The sequence below is a fragment of the Octodon degus genome, unplaced genomic scaffold (genome assembly GCF_000260255.1).
Source record: "Octodon degus isolate 3935 unplaced genomic scaffold, OctDeg1.0 scaffold00004, whole genome shotgun sequence".
Lineage (NCBI taxonomy): Eukaryota > Metazoa > Chordata > Mammalia > Rodentia > Octodontidae > Octodon > Octodon degus.
In genome coordinates this window covers 7,671,460-7,695,212 of record NW_004524580.1, presented here as the reverse complement: position 1 = coordinate 7,695,212, position 23,753 = coordinate 7,671,460, and the positions used below count along the sequence as shown (strand labels likewise).

Genomic DNA, 23,753 nt, shown 5'->3' with positions numbered 1-23,753 from the left:
CACTGCTGTCAGAGAAGCTGTATTTGGAGAAGTCATTAAAGGACCTTTTCATACTTGACACCAGTTCAAATATTGTAAGGTACTTGAATTCAGCAAAGTATCCCAATATAGTCCAATAATCCATAATAGTTGTGGGTTATCAGCAGAACTGACAATTGTCTGAAGTTGTTGACATGAGCCTTTTACAGCTCAGTATATTAATATGGCTTTACATTTTATACATTGTAGTTATATTTTTCTACTGGATGGCTAAGACCAGACTAAAGCAAGACCTATATAACCTAAAATGTAATTTTGTATCTGACAAGGTCAGTCAAGTCCCCTCAGGTTGTCTTGGCTTTTAAGAAAAAAATCTGTCCATTCATGTTACCATTCTTAATCCAGATACAAGTTTAGCTTTAAAGAATGAATGCTGCCCTAGTCATTCTGAGATGTTGTTCTTACCTGCTCACAGGGAGCTTTCTGCAAAGTAATTGTAAATTTATCTTTTCCAGTTCCTTTCACAAGGATGTACTGGCACATGCCAATAAATGAGTAATGTCGTCCATCAAAAGTTGTAAAGTGGGAATCACCCACAACAGAGCATTGAACTATGAAAAGAAGAGGCAGAAGGAGGAGGAGGAGGAGGAAGGGGAGAAGAAGAGGGAGGGCAGAATGATAGGAGCAGGAAGAAGGAGGAGAAGGAAGGAAGAGAGGAAAAGGAGGAGAGGGAAGGAAGAGGGGAGAACAGGGAGGGGAAGGAGAGGGGGAGGGAAATAGGCAGGGGAGAGGGAGACAGCCAGAGGGAGAAAGGGAGGGCAGGGGGCGGGAGGGGGAGGGGAGGAAGGAGGATGTGAGGGGGGGCAAGGGCTCAGGGGGGAGGGGAGAAGACAAAGAGCAAGAGGAGGGAGTGGAGGAAGAGGCAAAGAAGGTAAAGAAAGGGAGGAAATTAGGAGGAAGAGGAGGAGAAGGACAAAGAGGAAAGGGAAAAGGAGGGCAGGGAAGGGAGACAGAAGACATAAGAAAAGAGATTAGGTTAATTCTTAAAAATCAGGTTTGTTGCTATTTTATTTTATTTTTTTAAACCAAGTTTTCATGTTTATATTTGGTAACCTAAATGACTAATGTGAAGATACACCATCGTGCAATACAGCAACCATTGTTGAATCCTTATTACTTGTTTAATGAAATTTTGCATCATTTCTAATGAGATTTTTGGAGTTTTTAAAAATATTTTCTATTCTTTAAAAATTTGTTTTCAGGGACCAGGGAGATGGCTCAGTGGAATAAGCGCTTCCATGGCAAGTGCAAGGGCCTGAGTTCAATCCCCGGTTCCGAAAAAAAAAAAAAAAAAATTGTTTTCAAAAGCATGAATTCAATTGAAGGCAAATAATTGTGCATCAATAAAACATCTAAAGTGCTTAAAATTTCCTTGTTTAGCAAACTTACTAGACTAAATTAAGTTATTCATTTTAATTTCAAATTTATTAAATGCTAATTTTCCACACACTTTTTTTAGATTTTATCATATTTACACTATTTAAATATATTTCTAGCAAAGTTGCCTACTCAGAACTGTCATTAGTTCAACTTTCAACTTATCCTCTAGGTATCTACATTTATATATTATATTATAATCAGTATTATGCATGCTATATCTTTATAAAAATCACTGTTATCTTCATCCCCAGTCTTAAAATATGAAAACATTTTCTTCAGAAAAAAGTTCAAGGATTACCTGGACAGTCATGTTCAGTGCAGTTCCAAACACCACCAACACAAACACTAAATGAAATTATTAAAACCATTAGACTACTGATACATAAGAGCTGTGAGGGTATTGGCTAATATATTTGAAATGCCACTTATAAATATAGTACAATCTGATTTGGAAAACATCTCTACAAAACTGTTGTAACTTTTAACTGAATAACGCCTATATTTTTAGCCTCCGTGCATCTAGCATTAGTGACACCAGGCATTGCTGTCTTCTATGTAAGATAAATGCTCCTTCTCGTCTTTACAAAGACAGGAATTTTGGAAGACAGCGGTGGAATCTGATGGCATCCACATCTAAGAACATGGCAAGTTATTTCACTAAATTTCTTTTACGTACACTGATACCAAAAAGAAAAGACCCCAATTACACGTAGATCATTGCTTCTTGTTTTGTTTTGTTTTGTTTTGTTTATTTTCATGTAAGTCTGTACAGGAGGGCTTTTGCATTTAGCCGTAGGTTCAGTGAACTACCACAATAAGAAACTCAATCTTAGGATTCATTATCCCAAACTTGCAATATATTCATATCTTAAATGACCCAGTAGAGAAGGTCACGAACACCATCAAGTTCTAAGTACAAAAGTAAGGGCAAATTAATGACTACGAATAATAACAAAATGCAAGAGACTCACCATCTAGGGATAATGAATTATACAATTACCAAAGGAAATTGTAAGAATCATATCATAAAAGAACATGGAATCGATTCTCGGACTTTGGGCTAAGATAAGTGTAGTATCTGTTCTTATCAGTTTAGTAAAAGAACATGAAGATATCTGTCATGATAAAGTTGCTAACTAATTAGGCAACCAGAACAAATTGACCATATACTGATCACATACCATTCAGTACACTCTTGTTCAATTTTTGAACCAACGGAATAAACTAATCCGTGAAAATTACATGGACAGTTTTCTAAAGATATGCAAGTCCCATTCTCCATTACAAGACCTAGTAAAGAAAAACAAGTATCACATCTCAAAAGTAATAATAATGATTGCTTTCTTTGAAATAGTAAATCAACTAACTTACTGAACACTGGTTTACAATCAGCATCAGGAATACACATTCCCTTTCTTTCAAAGAGGATATCCGTAATTCAGGACTCAGCCACAGCTAAGGTTTGAGGGTCTAGTTCAATGGCTGTCGAGTCTTGCTCTATGATTTATCACCAGGCACTCAAGTTTCAAGATATGGAAGAAAGACAAGGCAGCTAAACAGTGTTTTTGCATTTGAGGAACAAGAGAGAAAGGAAGAAGAAAGGATGTTCTTGGTTTAGCTTCTGTGCATTCTAAAATGAGAGAAATTGATGGTAATGTCACACACGCATTATTAAGAGTTAGGCAGTGCTCCTCTGAGGTACGAGACCCTGGTGCTACATTTGTTGCTTCTCTATCATGTAGAGTGCATTGACCCAGAATAAGCCAACCACTCTGATCTGCACAGTTTCAGTCAGCTGAGCTTATTCATAACAAGATTATAGGAAAAAGCATTGGCTTTTGTTTTGCAGAGTGGATTTATACTGTAGTGCAACCTCATTATATTGCCACCAGCTGAGACAGCTCGGGACAGTCACTGGCTCACCATATGGCCCTGAAAGGACAATGGGCTGAAGACAGCAGACCCAGTTCCAAGTAATCCTCATTCATGTTAAGCATATGACATTAGGGAAATCACTTAACACGTCTGGAATTCTTAAAAGAGTTTGAAATCTACAGTGTTCTTTCTAAATGTCAGCTGGTATAGTAAACTCATTACTAATTTTAAATTCCACATATATCACTTCGAAGCTGCTTTTCATTTCCAATTTAAAGCTACCTCATGACTAAAATTGTCTAATTAAAGAACATGAGGTCTTTTTTTTCTCAAGCTCACCTTCATCTTTAAAAAAATAACAATATATAAACTATGAAAAATCACAAAAGTTTAATAGAACAGAATATTTGCCGTGGGAACTTTAAATGTATAGTTCAGGGCTGGCAAGATAGCTCAGCTGACTAAGCTCCTGCTTTGGCAAGTGCAGAGACCAGGGTTTGATCCTCCGTCCCGCATGCCATGCCAGCCCTGCACATGAGGTGCACTGAGCCTGCAACCAAGTCTGGGCGTGGTGGTGAACACCTGTAAACCCAGCACTGGGGTGGCTAAAAATAGGAGGATCATTATGAGTCTGAGGTACATAGTGAGATCCTGTACCAAATACATAAATGAATATATATATATATATATATTTCAGGTTTTCTGGGAAACCTATGAAATAATGACACTGCTATGAAAGCAGAACAACCATTCCTCTCGGGCACTTCAAGGATCAAATCTGACAAGGACAGGAAATTGCAACAGCCAGGATGTCCTGGGAGAGGACAGCAAGACCACACTGGCCCTTGGGTCCCTGGGCGCTGGGGTCCCTGGGCGCTGGGGTCCCCGAGTGCAGCAGTGGCTTCCTCCGGAGGCACTTACCATCTGGGCAGTAACAGCCATCAAGGCAGTGGAGATTGCTGCCGAGACACTGCTTCTCAAACGTGCAGGTCGGTGGGCAACAACTGATGCAATCCCGATGGACAAAGCTGTCGTCACATTTGTCAACTAAAACAGACAACAAGACAGCTATCTGTTAATTTTATTAGCCTCCCTTTCAAACCAATTACAATGTCTCCAATACATGCAAATTTCTAAATCTTCTCTAGTTTCTGTTTCTTTTTATGTATTTGGTACAGGGTCTCACTACGCAGCTGGGACTCGTAGTGATCATCCTATTTTCAGCCTCCCCAGTGCTGGGATTACAGATGTGTGCCACCAGGCTGAGTCTTGGTGGCCTGCCAAATGTGCCCAGGGTGAGGCTGGCACAGCATGTGGTGCCAGGGACCGAACCCCTGTCCTTGCGCTTGCCTAGGCAGGTGCTTAGATTGCTGCACTACCTCTGCAGCCCCTCTAATTTCAAGTGCTAAGATAAAACTGAAATTGATGGAACTGTACAGAGCTTGAAAAATAAAAAAATAAACATACTGCATGCAGGAAAGTCCTCTCGCCAATCTTGAATAGGGTAGCCAGCATGAGAACAGGCTCTCGCGTACTCAGCGGCTGCTCGACAATAGGTTTCATCATCGTGGGTTCTAGGAGGGAAAAGAGAATGCCAGGATGACCGGAAGTGCTGATAGGTAACCCTGCTTTAGCAGCATTGATTCTCAAAATTTATGAGCACTTGATGAATATTCCATTATTAATTGATGTCAACATACATGTCTTTCATACTCTATGTTTCTCTGCACAACAACACAGAAGAAACACACACAAAAAAAATCCCAGATGAATAAGCACAAGTATATTAACTTCATCAAAGTTTTTCAATAATTTGGCACTTATTTTCGAGTCAAGAGACAACTACACTGAAAAGCAGTTTTCATTATTAAATTTTTGGTGCATTTTTGCTTTTGCACAAAGTGGAACTTTTAGAATTGAAGAAGCATTAAATTCAGATAAAATGTAAATCTCTTTAAGTTGGATAAAGCTGTAGCCCAACAAAAATATCAAGTACACAAATTGTTTCCCAACACCGTGCTGTTGCTTGTCCACAGGCTGAAACAAAGCCACTGCCAGAGGTCCATTGCACTCAAAAGCATTTTGATGGCTCCTCATCCTTTCCAGTAAGATTCCAAGATACCTTTCAAGATTAAACAGCCTTTCACTGAAGATTTAAAAGATTTTGAATTCTTTTGCTAAATCTCTGTAATTGTATAACACTGCCAAGAGTAAAGAATATCAAGTTATTTTCTTGTAATTACTTTAGGAGCTCCATAGTTTCATCTGAGATCTTCCAAGTCCTGGAGCACCATTAAAATTAACAGATCTAAGGGCTGGGGAGATATCACAGAGGTATCAGTGCCTGCCTGGCAAGCCCAAGGACCTGGGTTCAATCCCCAGTACTGCATGCCGTGCCGGCTCCAGAACTGGGTGCACCATGCCAGCCACAGAAACCCCAGGCATGGTGGTGCACACCTGTAATGCCAGCACTGGGGAGGCTGAGACAGGAGGATCACTACGAGTCCAAGCTATGTAATAAGATCCTGTGCCAAATGAATAAAAACAAAAGATTTTTTAAATTAAATTTTAAAAATCAGCAGGTCTATAGTAAGGTAATGGGGCTGTTTTTCAGTCCAAGTCAAACTCAAAACTGAACAGGTAAGTACCTTGCATGATAATGTCCTTAAGAATACTACATTTTTGTAAACCTTAAGGTTTTCAGTGTCTCTACTACAAAAGTCATCATCTTAAGTTGCTATCATCCTTCGTGACTGTAATCGAAGCCATGCATCTAGCCAGTGCAATTCACTGTGCTTTGGAAGGAACAGCATGTAAACATAAAAACTCCAGAAGCTCAAGGCTTCTAACATTGCAAACAAAGAATTTGTGAAAGACAGCATGAACTAAAAATGGCTGAATCCTTGGGAAACTCATCATTTACTTTAAATTACATAAATATGCACAGTCCTGAAAGAGAAAATAAAATCTGAAGGGTACAGTAGACACTGGAAGAAAAGACTGAACCACTTCAAAAGGAAGGAATTACGGAGTGTTGAAGGACAGGAGAGGGAGCAGGGGAAAGAGATTTATCTATGTGTGAAAGCAGGATCCACAGCTGCACTGTGGATTTCTGCTGGTCTATGGAAAGGAGCAGATAATGCTTAATTTGTTTTGTTGCCTTTTTTTAATTTTTTGACCTTTTTCTCTTCTTAATTTCTTATATATTTTTTTCTTTCTTCTTCCAATTTTTCATGCATATATCTGGTAACATGAGAACTAGTTTGACAACAACACTATGCATTAAAAAATACTGTGAAATTTATATTATTTTGATAAGAGAAATCCAGTATCATTTGTAATTTTTTGTTTTTATATTATTTTGCACTCCCTTTTAAAAATTAAAAAAAAAATAAAATATGTGCATGTTTCCTAAAATTAATGGTGGTAATGAAAACTAGAAAAGTAAGAAATCATTGGTTTCTCAACTCAGGCCAACTAATATTAAAACAACCACCATTTAGTAAGTGTCTGTATTACTCTAGAAACCATACTAGGTGCATTGTCGTGTGGCATCTCATAAAAACTAATTGTGGGAGTGAAATTACTGTCCCAATTTATAAAGAGAAAGTAAGTTAATTTTTCTAGTTTGGAGGTCATTTTTTTTTCCTTTTTGATACAGGGTCTTGCTATGAAGTTCAGGCTGGCCTTCTGCTCACTTTGTAGGCCTGGCTGGTCTCAAGTTTGCAATGATCCTCTTGCCTCCGCCCCCCAAGTGTTGGGATTATAGGCATGTGCCATTGTGTCTGGTTTCAATGTCAACTTTAATAAGAAAAATAAGCATTAAATTATTCTTGTTATTAATTCAATTAACTTTAGTGTATCAAAATTAAAACTATTTCCTTGCTTCCAAGTTTGGCAGTCTTGGAAAACTGCCAAAACATAAAGTTCAAGGATTGGCATTATACTCTATTTTCTTTCAAGTTACACCCCAAATATCATCTCCAAGGCACCTCGCAGGCTGTCTCTGATGAGTCAGTATTCTCCTCATATCGGTAGCACTTGGCGCTTACAGCACTGTATTATCACTGTAGACCTGACTCTCTGCCCCTGTAGAATATGAGTTACTAAGACAAAGACTACACCTAAATTATTTCTGTTTTTCCAAGTGCAGCATAATGCTCAGCTCAATAGATCCTCAAAAAAATGTGTTGAATCCAATTCATAATCCAAGCAGAAAATTAATCTGTGTTCAGCCAACTCACACTTCACTTGTGGTACAGAATTGTTGTGCTTCAGTTCTCTAACACAGGAAATGAAGAGAATCCTTCATTTCCTCTTGAATGGGAGACAGACTGTAAGTAGGTCTAGATGAGAAAGAAGTATTGAAGGGCATGAACAGCTAACTCTGGAAGCTTCTCACTTTTGTTTTCTCAATGCCCATGTACCCAATTATGATGCCCTTCTTCAGGTATTACATGCTTTTTATGCCCCCAAGTCTAGCCTCTCCCACTAAACCACAACTATTAAGGTACCAGCTAATTTAAAACAGTGTGAGGTGTTTCGCTATCCTGCTTCTGTGTTTGCCTTCGAGAAGAGTATCACAGCCTAAAGCGGAAACCCAGGATCAAAAAAAAAAAAAAAAAAAAAGTTAATTTTTCAGTGATGGAATTTCATATGAAGTAGCTATGGCAGAGACTGCTTTTGTCTCTAGTTCCTCCCTTTTTCTCTGTTAGGACCCCAAGCTCAAGCTGCGTGATTGGCCGACTACCAGAAGACCACTTTGAGAGCCTTCTCTGTATCTGGCTGTGAGCACACGTCTAAGCTCTGGGCCAAGGGTTAGAAACTGAAGTAAATTCCATTTCTCTACAGCCTTTCTCCCTTTCTAAGGCCTAAATGATGGACATAGTGAGAGCTCACTGAGGCCCTCAAATTTCAGACAGTGCTCTACGCTAAAGGGAAGAGGTAGCAACAACAAAGCAGAACTATCGGGAAGTTCAAGTAGCGCAGCTATGGCATCAATGTAAGGGCAAAAGACAAAGTACCAGGACAGAAAATGGACATTCAATTCACTGGTACATGGGCAACTGAAGTCGCTAAACAACCTCAAACTGATAAATAATGACTTTCCTGGACTTACCATGCGCTAGTTCTTCTCAACCTACATAAGAAATGGATACTGAAAATAGTTGAAAAGACTACAGGGTAAAGGTTGAAGAATGAGTCACTGTGGGACAAATAACAATTTTTCATTTTCCTTATATGATAAAGTAAGAGTCTATATAAGGGAATCTTCAAAAAAGAAACTGAGTAAAAAAAAATAATGAAAACAAATTTAAAAAGAAATGAAGCAGAAAATAAACATTGTAAAAATACATAGGTCAGTAACCACTATTGCAGAAGGAGAGAACATTATTTCAAAGCTTCTGCGTAAGTTTAGGAATCCCTGCCATTTAGAACCTGTATGGGGAGATGGCCCCGTGGAACAAGAGCTTTCCTGGCAAGCTCAAGGGCCTGAGTTCAATCCTCAGTTCCACCAAAAAAAAAAAAAAACAAAAAACAAAAAAACTTAAAAGTGACAGATATAAATGACTGCATTTTAACATTTAGAATATATCACTATGTTCGTTAACTTTACAATAATCTTACTTTATGATAATAGTTATGGATGACACAATTTCATACTATCTAAACCTTTTTTGTTTTTGCCTTTTATAAATTTAAACTTCTAAATAAGTTAACCAGGCCAGCCAGATAGCTCAGTGAACTAAAGTGTCTGCTTAAGCAGAGCACAGCGGCCTGGGTGCGATCCCTGGTGTGCGGTGCCAACTCCCATCCCCGCCCCTGGGCATGCAGAGACGGTGAATTAGACTGGGCTTGGTGGCGCGCGCTTCTAATCCCAACACTTGGGAAGCTGAAAACAGGAGAATCACTACGAGTTCAGTCTATGTAGTGAGACCCTGTAGACCCTGTACTAAATACATTAAAAAATAATACTAATAAGTTAACCAAGATTCTACTTTTAAGTTGCTTTATGCAAACAAAGCTAGTCTGGTCTTTTTCAAAAGAATTCTATTACATCATTTATGTTTTCTGAAATTAAAAATATATACAGAGGCATGCTAAAATTTCTTGAGAGATTCTGGAATCTTCAAGGTGTCCTACCACACATACTTGATAATGAAAAAAATAAAACTTCACTTTCACAATGAGTAATTTATTACAAATCCTACAATGATAAACAGAGTATGTTGTCTTTTATGTCTTTTGTTGTCTAGATAACCATCTACTTCAGGTGTTCTCAACATGGGATACCCTGAAGGAATCTGTGACCTTGACAGGAAATATTACACCTATCCTTAACTCAAAGAATATTTCCTCTAATTATCCAGGTGAGCAAGATAGCAAATGTTTTTAATAATGGCTGTGATGTCACCAACATGTCTCATATCTCTTCCTTTTCCATTACAGTTGTGATAAGATATCATTTGTAGCCATCAATATGTAAGTTACATTAACTATCAGATCTGAAATACACAGGTGTCATCGAAAATTACAGTAAATACTTAAATTTGAAAAGAATTTACTGCATTAAAGTCACGTTTTTTAAAAAAATAAATCTCCTTCTCTGAACACTCTTCCTTGTTTTGAATCCACTTATGCCATTGTCCTTGCCACTTTCTGAAGCAGCACAGGAACTCTCTTCCCTGAGGGTCTGTAGCGGTGCTGTTGGGGCTCCTGTGTCTAATGGACTCAAAACATTCACTTTCTGTGGTCATTGTGCCACTGGGGAGGAACCAGGCCACACAGAGCCAGATCCTGCGACCAAGGTGAGGAGGATGCACTGTGAGGTGGTCACAGCCCTACTTTCTGGGGGGTGCCACGCCGCAGCAGTGTTCATCACACTTCTGGTCCTCAGAGAGACACAAAGAGGACTTCAGAGCTGTCCAGCAGTGGCAAAAGTGATGGGACAAGTGTGTCTGAAGTGGAGTATCTGAAGGGAGATCAATGGCAACATGTCTTTTACTGTAATTCTTATTTAAACTTCCATTGTGTATTTTGATCATGCTTCATATATTAACAAGCACACATGTCAGAAATTTATTTATTTTATTATTTTCATGAGTCTATTTCATTATAAGTAGTGTTCTTTGTACTTTTATGTTTTTATTTTGTGCATTTCAAAATTTTGAAAAAGAACAACATATATATATATATATATATATATATATATATATATATTCTAAATTCCCAAAAGAGCTCAGTGGCATAAAACGTTTCAGAGTTCCTGTATTCTGTTCATGTTGCTATGTAAAACATTTAATCATACTATAAGCACTTAATGCCTGTTAGTACAGTTTATGTTTTGCATTTCCTGTTACATTTAGCAAATTGCTCAAATGTCTAAGTTATAGAAATGTAACTCCCTCCTCTTTTATAAAGCAAACATCATAATTAGTAATTATTTCACTTACTTGCAAAGGTCATTAACACAGCTGGCAATATATAAATATGGATCAATATATTCATGGCAGCTCAGAAAAGGAAACTGCAATAGGATCTGACACTTGAAGAAGATTGCCTGCGCACGAAAGGAAACCAGTCACCAAGACATGTTTAGTAGCAGAGATGCAGTCTCAGTCTTTAACTCTGTGAGAATTTGTTTATCAAGAAAGAGAAAATCAGGCCAGCCAATAGCTCAGGGGATTAAAGCACCTGCAAGCAGGCGCAGGGGCCGGGGGTTCTATGCCCAGGGCCTGCTGTGCTGGTCCCGCCCCGCAAGGCGCGCTGAGACGGCGATTGAGACTGGGTGTGGTGGCGCGCGCCTGTAATCCCAGCACTTGGGAGGCTGTAAACAGGAGAATCACTATGAGTCCGGCCTAGTAGTGAGACCCTGAACACCCTGTAAACCCTTCACTAAAATAGAAAATATTAAAAATAATTTAAAAAAGAAAGAGAAAATCATTTATTCTTTAAATTTTAACCAAAAGTTTTCCAACTATAGATTTTAGGATGAATACTGAATTTATAAAAATCATCACATTCAGTGTCTTCAAAATAACTTTAAAGGGTTGGGGATATAGCTCAGCAGCATAAGCGCCCGCCTGGCAAGTGCAAGGTCCAGAATTCAATCTCTGGTACAAAAAAAAAATTAAAGTTAACCCCTATTGCAAGTACATTTCGTAAGTTTAATATTTCACTTATGTCATCTCCACTTATAATATGTACCACTAAACATAGAAATAGCATGTGTGTATTTCATGTCTCATGTGGCCCAAGTTTTCATATCTAAGTTACCTCGAATGCTGGCATTCCACTGGAGCATGGATTTGGAAAGTCTGAGGGTGTGGGTACACATTTGGAGTCATCAGGGGTTTGCACTGACCAACTATTTGCAAACATAGCAATGTCTTCTGTGTAGTCCTCTATTTCACACAAACACACAGAAATAGTTGTTATCTATCAGTTCCCACAAATATATAGACACTGTTCTTCAACATTAACTTCCAGGTCAAAGGTTAAGCTCAATAACTTTATAATCATCTCTGTGATATCAAACTGTAACACTACTTTAACATACTAAAAATGAACTAAACAAAGTTCCAAATAAAAGTATATGGAAGAGAAAAGCAAATTGCATTTGAAACACCATAGAGAAGGAATTAAAATAAGCTGGTCCAATATAGGGGGAGTGAGCAAAAATAGACAGTGAATGCTTAAATTGTTTTAATTTCTTACAGTAAAAAATTGCCAGGAATCTCTTTCAATATACCCTCCCTTGCTTCAGTCACACTTGTCTCGTCATTCTTGCCATGTTCTGAAGCAGTTCTGGAAGTTCTTTTTTTGTGAGTGACTTTATAAGATGCAATACTTTTCTACTGGATGGTTAAGACCAAGGTAAAGCAGGACCTGTGCAACAAGAGTTGTAGCTTTTTGGTCTGAGAAGGTCAGTGAAATCCCCTCAGGATTTACCCTGAGATCCTGTACCTCAGATTGTAGAACCTTTGTCAGTGCAGCCATGTGGATGAGTCACGGCCATTGCTTGGCCAATGTGTTCTCTGTGAAAGCCTGAGAGAGTGTCTTCTCCCCATGTGATTCTCCTTAGGCCCACTCTACGTCATCGATCACTTTCCTCTTTGGCCCCATAATCTTCTTGATCAGAAAATTTGGGACACTACCAAGGTACATGATATTACAGTACAAGTTCTCATATGTCCTGAGTCTTAATTGACCTTAATAGAAAAGTATGAAGACGAAACATAGGAAGTAAAGCCATGTTGCTATGTTGAGCTGTGGAGGACTCAGGTCAATGATTTCTGACATTGCCAGTTAAACAGAAGACCCAAGGCTATTATGGGCTACTGGACTCTTTTAGAATATTTTGCTGAGTCTACACACCTATAATATTCAATAAAGGAACTTAGAAAAAATGGGGTATACCGATGAATGTCCATTTTGTATCTGTGTATTCAAAGAGGTTGGGATAGATATATAGTTGCATTCTCTTAATGAATAGAATGATTTGTTCTAATGGTGTTTGTAAATAGGATCACAAGTCCACTTCTTGTACAGCAATTAACCACTAAGAAGAATATATGCAGTGTATTATTTGTTGAAACTGTACTTCCGATTTGATTTGAAACTGTCTCATTGCTATGTTTATCAATAAAATTTTGAAAAAATAAAAAATAAATATATGGAGAAGCTTTTCTTTATCAAAAAAAAAAAAAAGATGCAATAAAAGAGTGGTGAACATTGCTGACAAGGGCCATCCTATAGCAAGACAGACTCACAAAAAAAAAAAAAAAATACAGTGTCCTCTTCACCTTGTCCACAGGCTCTGGCATGACGCAAGGCCTGGCTCCTCCCCAGACCACGAATGGTAGCTGCTTGGATCAATACAGAATCCTGAGGCAGCACAACAGCACAAGGAGAGACACAAAAGAGGACCCCCAGAACTGCCTCAGAAAGTGACACGAATACTGGGATAACTGTGTTAGAAGCAAGGGCGAGGACTTTTCGGGAGCAATGATGGCAAGGTGGCTTAGAGTGATTATGTAAGTATTGATCATATTTTTTATCACACCTTGTACACACCAGGAAAGTGTTAACTATCCAATGTTCATTTTGTCTATAGAGGAGAAAAACACACATGAAAGTAAGAAACACAAATTAAAATTTTTGGGAAATTTTTCAGGCAGCTCTCAGTCAATGTGATGTTAGTCAGAAGCATACTGAAGTTATACTTCCTTTCTGAGAGTCCACAACCACACACACACACACACACACACACACACACACACACACACACATGTTTTGAGTTCTTCAGGACATTTGAAGAAACAAACATATACACAATGAAAGACTGGAAAAGACACCTTAGGAAAGGAGTACTAAGAAGTGAATCGGTTTCATTTACAATGATGAACAGTGGTTCCAAATCTGCTCAGGAAAGAGCCCATTATTAAGAATGTTGGACCAATCCCAGCATAGTAAGGGGCATTTTGGAGTTCCTACGCAAGCCAGCAGATGTTTTAGTATGAGCCACTCAGGACTCATAGAGCCAAGTCTAGTTTAAATTGTTTTGTCATCTGACCTGTTAACAAGTTCAGGGCCTGATAATGGAAATCTATCCTGCCCTAGATTTAGACAAAGTGTCTCAAATATCAGGGACTTGGCAGAAACAAACTACTGCACTCTCAAAACTCCAACCAAGACAGACCTCAGCAGTGAGCATGGGCCTCTTTCCACCACCCAGGGGGCCGTGGGTATAAGTCTACCACAGTTGACAATCTTACACCCCTGAATAAAATCTCAATGGGCTTCGCCACTCTTCCTAACCATCCTCAAGACAGGAAGATAATTACTGAATGCTATTCACTAGCAGATGTTGGGAGATTGTTTAAATTCATTCTCTATCAAAATGCTTTACTGCCTGGAGGACTGCATGACCCAGCACCTGTGCCTTCTCCTACCTCCCAAACTGCTGCAAGACTCCTATATCTTCCACTCTGATTTCCCTTCAACTATCTCCAATCACACTGGCTTTATTGTGCTCTTCAAATACCCAACCTCCTTCCTACCCAGGGTGTTTGTGCCCACTCCTCCTTCAAAACCACCCTGACTTAAGAGTCTCCTACTTCAGCTCTCTTTTCACTTTGCCTTTTCTACTACATAATTTAGACTAATGCCAAACATAGATTGCTCTTTCTGTAATCCTCTTTTCCCACTTTTTTTCATAGTTTCTATTATTGATATAATTATATTGTATTTTATTTCCTTATTCATTTTATCTTTTACACATGTGCTACACAAACTGAGAGAAATTGCCTCAGCTGTTCCACTGTTACATCTCTCCTATACTACCTGGCATGCAGCAGATGTTTAAAGTATATTTGCTAGAGAGCTGAATGAAAAAATATAGGGGAGACTGGAAAATGTATTAAGTTAGAATCTTAGAGCTTTCGAATTTCTGGTCTATTCCACTATCTCTGGTACTGTTGAGAATGCACAATGCACAGCCTTGCTCATTTAAAAATGGGATAAATGATGTTCATTTTAAGTAAATTTATAGTCACGTTTTATTTCAAAACATCATCTGTTAAAGTCTAATGAAACAAAATATTTCTTCATGGCCCAATGTTTCGATATGTATGCATAAATTTTAATGCCTCTAAACAACCTGGGCAGTTCCTTAGAGTTCGCTCCAACTTCAGCTTTTGAACAACGTAGTTATTTTTTACTACATCATATTAATAAAAGAGCCATGAAAGTTGTTCGCAATTAGACTTTCAATCATATCCACTGGCAGTCTGGGAGGCCACTAAATTAAAATTACAGCTCTCTGTGTGAAATATGCTCTGTGTAGGATAATTTAGGGCTCCTACGAGGACAGTTTTGACAGTGAAGTAGAAGCACTTTTAATTATTATCCTGAGAAAAAGGAGGATAAATCAGGACTTCCATGTTGTTGCATGGCAAGAGACATAGACATGAATCATGAAAACAGAATTCTAAACTAGACAACACATTCAAATCTTCCAATGTACACCAAAATTCTGAAAAGTCATTTCTTTGTGAAGCCATCCCTGAAGAGGAAGGAGGAATCGAGAAAGAAATCAAGTTTTCATTACTGTTAAGAAATTATATATTCTACAGCATTCAGTCAAATTATCTGACTCTCTTTATCTCAGGAGCACATGCTGAGTTTAAAAAATAGTAGAGATCTTAAAGCCAAAGACAATACAGCTCACCTGTATTGTCAGGCTTTGTTTCTTTTGCATTTTTACAATATAGGAGGGATAGGAGGGCAATTTCTTGTCACATTTCTACAATTTTTTGTGAGATTCTAAATTTTTTGAAAATATCTCCCCTTGGGGCCGGGGAAATGGCTCAGTAGAGTAAGTGCTTGCCTGGCAAGTGCAAGGGCCTGGGTTCAATCCCTGGTTCCGGAAAAAAAAAGAAAAAGAAAAAAAAATCTCCCCTCCCACACACTTTCCTTCCTTCCTTCTGTAGTTCAGCAGCCGCAATTCAGTTGGTCGCCTCCCGCCAGCCTTCCCTGCCACCCATCTGCCACCGCCTTTCTGCCTGTTTCCCCCCCATCTCAATGTGGACAATGGTTTGCATTCCAGGTTTGTGGAGGCTTTCTGGCCCTTTTCTCAGATGTCTAAGCTCAGCCTCCCTGTCTGTGAGAAGAGCAGAGGCTGTGTTTCACGCTGGTCTCCACACACATTCCCCGGATGTCCTAGGAGAAGGAGCCCATAGCAGTCTTCTGTGACACAATGCACTGAACAGAATATCTTTTGTCATGAAACTCTGATACAGAAGAAATATAACAATAATGATGTTTTGACCTGTTCTGAGTCAAAACCTATATGTCCTAATAGTCTTAAGAGTTGAAACTTGTACATTCTTTCTCTCCAGGTACCCAACTGAATGTGGGATACCACTTCACGAGGATCCTGATACTGTATATCTGCATTGTGCTCATGTCATTTTGCGCAGTTTCATTTACATTTTCTCATTAGGCTGCGAGGCAGGTTCATTATTATTATCTCCATTTTATATGTGAGGAAATTGGCTCCTTGGAGTCCTGCTCTCTAATGTAGCTCCTGGTAATCTTAATGATGCATTATCCGTCACGGGCAAAATATTTTCATTTTAATAAGGGCTTCTTACAGCTATGTAAGACATTTTGAACCATTTTCATTTCAGCTCTATTGTAGTCTTACTGGGGTCTACTTAGAGATGATTGTAAATTACATAAAATACATTGTGTAATCCCTGTGTTCCAGGCACTCTGAGTGTTTTACATTGGTTACCTCAGTTAATCGTTGCAACTCTATGACCCACACATCATTATATCTTTAAAGTTAGGAAATTTAATAAATAACCAAGCAGAATTTTATTGCCGCAGCCTGAGTCCAGAGACCACACGCCAAGGGGTACTTTTACTGTTCCTTGAAACACAACTTAGGGACATTTAATCTCCATTAATTTTGTAGTATAAAATAAAAAGTATTATGTAGCAAATTTATACTTTATTTTTCTTATGATTTTACTTATTTTAATCTTTTTATTGAAATCTCATACAGGTAGATGTTAATAAAGAGAATATTTAAAAGAATTCTTCTTATGTCTACGACAGAATTGCAATTATTCTGTCAACAGCTATTGGCCACATGCGTCTCTAAGCACAAGACTGAAGGCTGGTTGGAGCTGTAATCCAACCGAACAGTATCATGTACAAGCTATACTACCGTGGACACATGACTTTGCTTTCATATCATAAAATTAATAGTATTCGCTTTACAGGATATTGGGAGGGTTGAGAATACTAAAGCTTCATGCTCATATTAACTATCACTATAACCAGTAGCAAGTCACTTTATTATTATTACTGAGTTCAGAATTAATATGTCCATATTTTAGAGCTAAGGAAAACAAATATCAGAAAGAGTAAATGATCAAGTTGCAGAATTTGTAGGAGCTGCAACAAGCTACAAAGACAGGCCTGATGATGTTAAGGATTTTTGTTTTAATTACACCTCTATGTTTGGACCTAAATCATGATTATGGTTTGTTATTCTCTTATTCTTTTGCCTTTGTACACTGATACTTGAATTGAAACAGACTCGACTTCTAATAACACAGAAGTTAGTTTCATGACTTAGATTTAATAGATGATTTAGCAGATTTAATAGTCAGTATACAAAACCTTTCCAAGTTCTATTCTACTTTATACCCTGTTCACATTGTATTAAATATACAAAGCTATTGTCTGTCCATTATTGAATTTATTCCTATCAAGACTGCATGCAAAATACTTTTTTCCTAAGGTAAACGTATCTGATCCACAAGAATTTGAATCATTAGAACATAAAATCCAAGCACAGAGTGGTGTTTGTTTTGCTTAGTGGTGATCGCAAGAGCCTAGATCAGTGGATGTAACAGTAGCCCAAGTTCCTGGCACAAAGTAAATAAATGTTCAGTTAATATTTCCTACATGAATAAATGCCATGATTTAACAAAAGGAAATTGGTTCAGGGTTTTTTTTAAGGCCCTCAAAATGCTCTGCTACTCAACTTTCCATTAAAACCAAGAAGGAAAACAAACAAACAAGAAGGCAGGTGAGTGAGAGCCAGGAAGTTCCTCGAAGGAAGAAAGCTTTAGAAAACAGCCCCCAATTTTTCTGCTCTACTTACCTTGCTGAATTATGAAATCATCCGATTGAATGTCATTGTAGTTGCCACACAGGCCGCATGATTTCCCTTTATGCTCCTCAGATAATTTGAGATAAATTCCTGAGATTCCATCCCATGCCAATGAGAAGCCAAAGGTTGTTTTCACCAGAATGTAGTCAGCTAGTTTCTCGATGAAAACCTGACCAATGGTCCGGGGCAACGTCACACTTGAGAAAAGAACAAAGGCCACCTCAGAATGACGGTGACGGCCAACTGTAGATGACGTGCTTGCTTCCTGAAGTGACTCAGATCGTTAACCAAAAGACAACTGTTGCTTGAACTAATTGAATACATTTTGCCTGGAGATTTCTGAAGCGATCATGCTAGAGGAAATCTAAAACTTCTTGAAAAATGTTAATATTGAAATTAAAAGACAATAAAAATGACGTATTCCCCCTACTGATTTGGAGTTCATGCTTACAACTGGATGCTTCTTCAACTGACCAAGATTACACACCTGCTAGGTACCAATGACTTTTAAATATCAGAGAAACAACCTTGCCTATTTAAAATAATGAGAGCTTAAATATGATTTCACTTAGAAAATTATAATCTAAAAATTGTGCCCAACAATTTTGAAGTAGAAATAAACAATCAATGTGCAAGCACCCTTGAGTTCTAATTTTAATTTATTTTCAATGTGTCTAAAAAAAAATAGAAGGGTCTGTCATCAAAATGTCACTTTGGCATAAGTAATTGTTTGCTAAAAGAAAAATGTCTAGGGCTGGTTAACTGCAACTTATATTTTATGTTGTAAGAATATTTTCAAGGACGTAATTTTTTTCATACAGCATTACACAGAGATTATATTCATAACATTTAAATTGGATACAACCTGATCAAATAGATCAAACTCTTATTTAAATAAAACAAGAGTTCAATAGAATATTTATATTCTAAGTTTTCCTGACTCAATATCTAATTTTTGTATTTATCACAAGCATGAACATACAAAGATAACAGGAGACATAAAAGTATCAAAATTAAACAACAGGACATTCTGGAAGCAAAGTCACGGCAAAAGTGTGTGAAAGAGTTCTGTTCTCCTCCTTTGCAAGAACAGTGCAGGAAAAAGCAGGTGCGAGTAATTAAAGAAAACAGGAAAGAGCTCATTTCCTTTAAAACAACCCTATCAAACTAATATTATAAACCTTAATGCAAGATAGGTGGTTATTAGGTACATTCATGCATTTCTTTCAAAAATTTCAAATTGGTGATTGCTTTTATAGAGAGAGCATGGCCACATGTATGAAAACTGTAAAATTAAACAGAACAGTACTCAAAAACTATAATCCTTTAAGAATCAAACAATATAAAATATTACTATCCATTTACACAATTGTGCTTTACTTTGTTCCTTTTTTTTCAGTACTTTAGATTGAACACAAGGCCTTGCAAATGCTAGCCAAGCATTCCCACAAAATCTTTTTGCACAGCAGTGTTTCCATAAAACTAGCTGTAAACATAAGAAAATAACAAAATTTTTAAATTGCAGAATAAGTAAAAAGGCTACTTAAACATAGTCTTGTTTAAATTATAAATATTAGAAATTCATAGGAAGTCAGTAAGAAATAATACTGAAGAAATATCATGCACTTTGAGTTTGTAAGTTTACAAAAAATGTACCATAAAAAAACTGAATCTTGGGCGGGGGGGCTCAGTAGAATAAGTGCTTGCATGGCAAGTGCAGGGTCATGAGTTCAAAACCACAAAAAAAAAAAACCCTGAATTTTATTGGATATGTTGGCATATGCATGTAATCTCAGCACTCAGGATCCCAGCACTTGTGACAAGAGGATCACCTCAAGGTCAAGGCCAGCCTGGGCTACATAGCAAGACCCTGTCTTGCGATATAGGGTCATGTAGGGCCCCCCAAAAATGAATCTGATAAACATAGTTTATAGTATTTAGATGTTAATTGATAGAAGTATAGTTTAACTAAGGATAATTTTTAAATGTAATGAACAATTTTTGAGAAGAAAGGTAGGTAACTAATTACCTCGAAGTTTATAACATAAAAGAATGCTAATGGACATGGGGCTGAGAGAGCTAGATCAATACGTTTAAGATCCATTCCATGCAAAGTGGAGAGAGTTCTGAATTTATTTTCTAATAGGAAACATTAAAGTATAATGATTAATACCAAACAGATACCAATTTATACCAAAAAGCATTCAGGAGCTTGTTCATGCCTAAGCTCTTTATTTCTCAGTAGAGAGAACTGAAATCCAGAAAAATAAGTCTTACTGTGCAGAGCCAAACACATTTGAACTCATTTTGGCAAATACTTCCCTAGCACCTGCTGCCAGCTAGGCCCCTGGCCAGAGACAGCATGACTATAAACAGCATTACTGACTAATGGAAAATCGCCCTTTGCTTTCTGTACAACTCATAGAAATGCTTTCTTTTTACTAAAACTAAGCATTATGTCTTCCATTTAACACAGCCAATATTCTTGAAAATCTATCTGAATGGTATCTCTTGTTTTACAAACAAGCATAGTTTGTAAGAGCCTATTGTATTACAAAAAATCCCATGTAGAGAATCTTAAACTAATGAAATCATGTATAGGAAGTACAGGTTTAACTACATTATCATCAATTCTATTGCTAAGCTTTAAAAAAAATGTAAGAAAATGAAGGCCTAGGAGATAGCTCAGTTGTCTAAGTGTCTGCCTGGCAAACACCAGGGAGGACCCAGGTTCGATGCCCAGTACCACATGCAGGGCTGGCCCAGCCCTAGTCCCACTGAGCTGGCCACCAAAATGGGGCATGGTGATGCACGCTTATAATCCCAGCACTGGGGGCAATGAGACAGGAAGATCACTATGAGTCCAAGCTGTGTAGCAAGACCCTGGATATATATATCCAGAGGTGGAGGGGTTGCTACTGGTATCAGATTATAACAAAGCTCACCTGGTGTCTGGTCCAAAGCCATTTTAGCTACTGCTTGCCCTCTCTTAAGGAATCTGAACTGAGTGAAAGTACCAGGATTGGGAAGAGTTCCCACGCCCTGGTCCAAAAGTTTGAGGGTGAATTCTGAACGATGGATAAAATTGTTCCATCCCACTATTTACTGTTTCTAGCATAACTCAGATAGAAAATGTTTAAAATTGAGTGTCTCTATATTTACTTAGACTACAAGGTAGATTGCTCCACAGTATTTTGAGTTTCAAATGCATAAGATCTTCTGTCAAATATACAACATCTCCTCTCCCCAAATCTCACAGGTCTTACTCTTGGCAAATAAGAAGCTAGAATCAGCTCCTCTGATCTATTCAACAAGGCCAGATATCAGTTGGCTCCGAGACTCTGTCAGAACCTCAGTGGAAAATTTCAAGGGGCATTCAAACCTCAGTCACATACACTTGGAAGTGCCTACCAGAATCCTTGCCAAATTTAAATAGGTTTGTAAGGTCCTGCTTTAAAGAAAATAAAAAGTATTTAAGAAAGATGTCAAAATCATCAGAGTTAAACTATAATACATGTCTTGAATTTCTGAGGGAAAAATGATAACTTATTTCTACCTTTAAAAACATATTTGTATCCTGCACGGTTATTAGGAAGGTTAAACTGGTTAGAATCCTAATAACCTGCTTATTTGGCCTCAGAACTTAAATTTTAACATCTAATGTGATACAACTTTCCAACTACTGTTTAAGAAAAAAATCTTTCCTATTTTCCACAATTCACTTTTGGTCTGAGATGCTTGAAAGTTGTCTTAATTCATGATATAATTTTATTACATTATTCAGCGTATCTTACCTGATTCCATCTTTTTTAATTTCATGACCATAAATTCGAATTTCTTCTTGGTTTGAAAAGAATAAGCTGATCGCCCGATAACATGAATACACTGAACCAAAGCACTTAGGGCTGTTGTGAACCTTCGAAAAAGACAAGACAGATGACAGCATAGGCAGTAACACCAAACACAAGCGTCTCGTGTCCACTTGGGTTTCTAAATTTCCAATATGTATTTATAATTCTATACCATACTTAGTCTCATGACGCTTGGTGGGAAGTTATGACCACACTTTGAATTTTTGAAAGAAAAGTAGTATCAGCCTCAGAAACTGATGGAATCAACATTTTAAATGGAAATTGTCTCAGCATACTTTTATTTTTTTTTTCAGGATAGTTTTAAATTGGTCTGAATCTCTACATGTTAGAGCTGCATGATGTATATTGCAAGAAAAAAATGGTTCTGATGGGAAAATTGTAGAACACCATAAAGAAATATACCTTTAATATTTGCGACCCTATTGAGTATCAGTTACAGAATCAGAAGTCAGAGCTGCAAACAGAGCAGGTGTGCACTGTGCCAAGCCGCATTTAAAAGTGGTCGTGACCCCTCTAAACATCAAATGGGTTTTATTTGCTTTTATTTCCAGGCACTTTAGGGAATATTAATGAGAAATTTGGTCGGCTAGTAAAAAGAATAATAAAGAGAGGAAGATAATAAGTGTAGAAGGAAGAGAAGAAAAGAGAAAAATGGAAAAATAAGATGAAAAGAGAAAAATGACATACTGGACAAGTGCTCTACCAGTGAACTACATCAACAGCCCTTAAGCTTTGAAACATAAAACCTGTGAAAAAATCACCAACAATAGCACCTATTTTGGGGCCGGGGAGATGGCTCAGTGGAATAGGCGCTTCCCTGGCAAGCACAAGGGCCTGAGTTCAATCCCCGGTTCCGCAAAAAAAAAAAAAAAAAAAAAGCACCTATTTTAAAGACTGTAGCAATTTAATTTATGAATTTAATTCTCACTCAATAAATTTTGTTGATCACCTATTATGTTCTAGCTCCTGGAGATGCAGTATTAACAAAACAGAAAAAAAAAATTTCTTCATGAAACATGTATTTCATTACAGTAACACAGTTTAAAGCATAACTAAATATAGCTAAGATATATTCTATTATATTTGATGCTAAGGAAAAATACTCAGGAGAAGGAGAACTGCCTATGTCATACCTTGGAGGTGGGGAAGGATTTAGATCGACTGACCACTTTCTGAAAGGTTGGGATTCGTAGGTGGAGTGTGACAACATGTCAAACGGAACACCCAGAAGCCTATTCTAAGGAAATAAAATATGAAATGCAAAGACCTGAAAAGAAAATACGACAAGGAACGTTCTCAATATCCAGGATTCCAGAATCTGACACCAGGCCAAATGGTGGAGGATTCTTCATTCGAAGAACAAATGGTAAAAAGACACAGACCCACTAATGTTTGGGGTTTCCTAATGAAACTGGAAGACCTCTGCTCAATCTCGTGATATCCAAATAAGATTCTTTAACATGTCAAGAGTCTTAATCAGATTTGAGAATACAGTTAGTCATAAATAGTTAATCACTTTATAAAAGTCTGCATCATGAAAGGCAGGCCAAATAAAGAAAAAAGTTAGAGGTCAAAATCAAACAACAGATTAAAATCAAAAACAACTCAGAAAAGAAACTTCTAGAAGTCTTATTTTAATCCATAAAATAAGACTAAAATGAAACTCAAGGAGTTAAATAATTGGATACTGACAGCAGTGATAGGATAAATTTATAACTAAAAATATCTAAGAGTTGGAAAGAAATATCCCAATTGTAGAACAAAAAAAAAAGAAAAAGAAAAAAGCAACAATAAAATTAATGAATTACTCAGTTAAGAAACTCTATAATACAAGCATTAAAATATGTGAAGAAGAAGAGAGGAAATCAGGAAAAAAATATATTGTTCCAAAGCTG

General features: G+C 37.5%; 1 protein-coding gene across 1 annotated transcript in view; it reads right to left on the bottom strand.

The window, feature by feature from the left end:
* Otogl (otogelin like) overlaps positions 1–23,753 on the bottom strand; it is a 162,193-nt gene that overhangs the window by 125,832 nt on the left and 12,608 nt on the right. The window contains exons 7-15 of the mRNA XM_004623891.2: positions 21,781–21,902; positions 17,978–18,183; positions 11,572–11,699; positions 10,749–10,855; positions 4,762–4,868; positions 4,216–4,341; positions 2,601–2,709; positions 1,718–1,764; positions 445–590 (exon numbers count right to left, since the gene is read on the bottom strand). Coding sequence (XP_004623948.1) covers positions 445–590; positions 1,718–1,764; positions 2,601–2,709; positions 4,216–4,341; positions 4,762–4,868; positions 10,749–10,855; positions 11,572–11,699; positions 17,978–18,183; positions 21,781–21,902 — 1,098 coding nt within the window. The remainder of the gene's footprint in view (positions 1–444; positions 591–1,717; positions 1,765–2,600; positions 2,710–4,215; positions 4,342–4,761; positions 4,869–10,748; positions 10,856–11,571; positions 11,700–17,977; positions 18,184–21,780; positions 21,903–23,753) is intronic.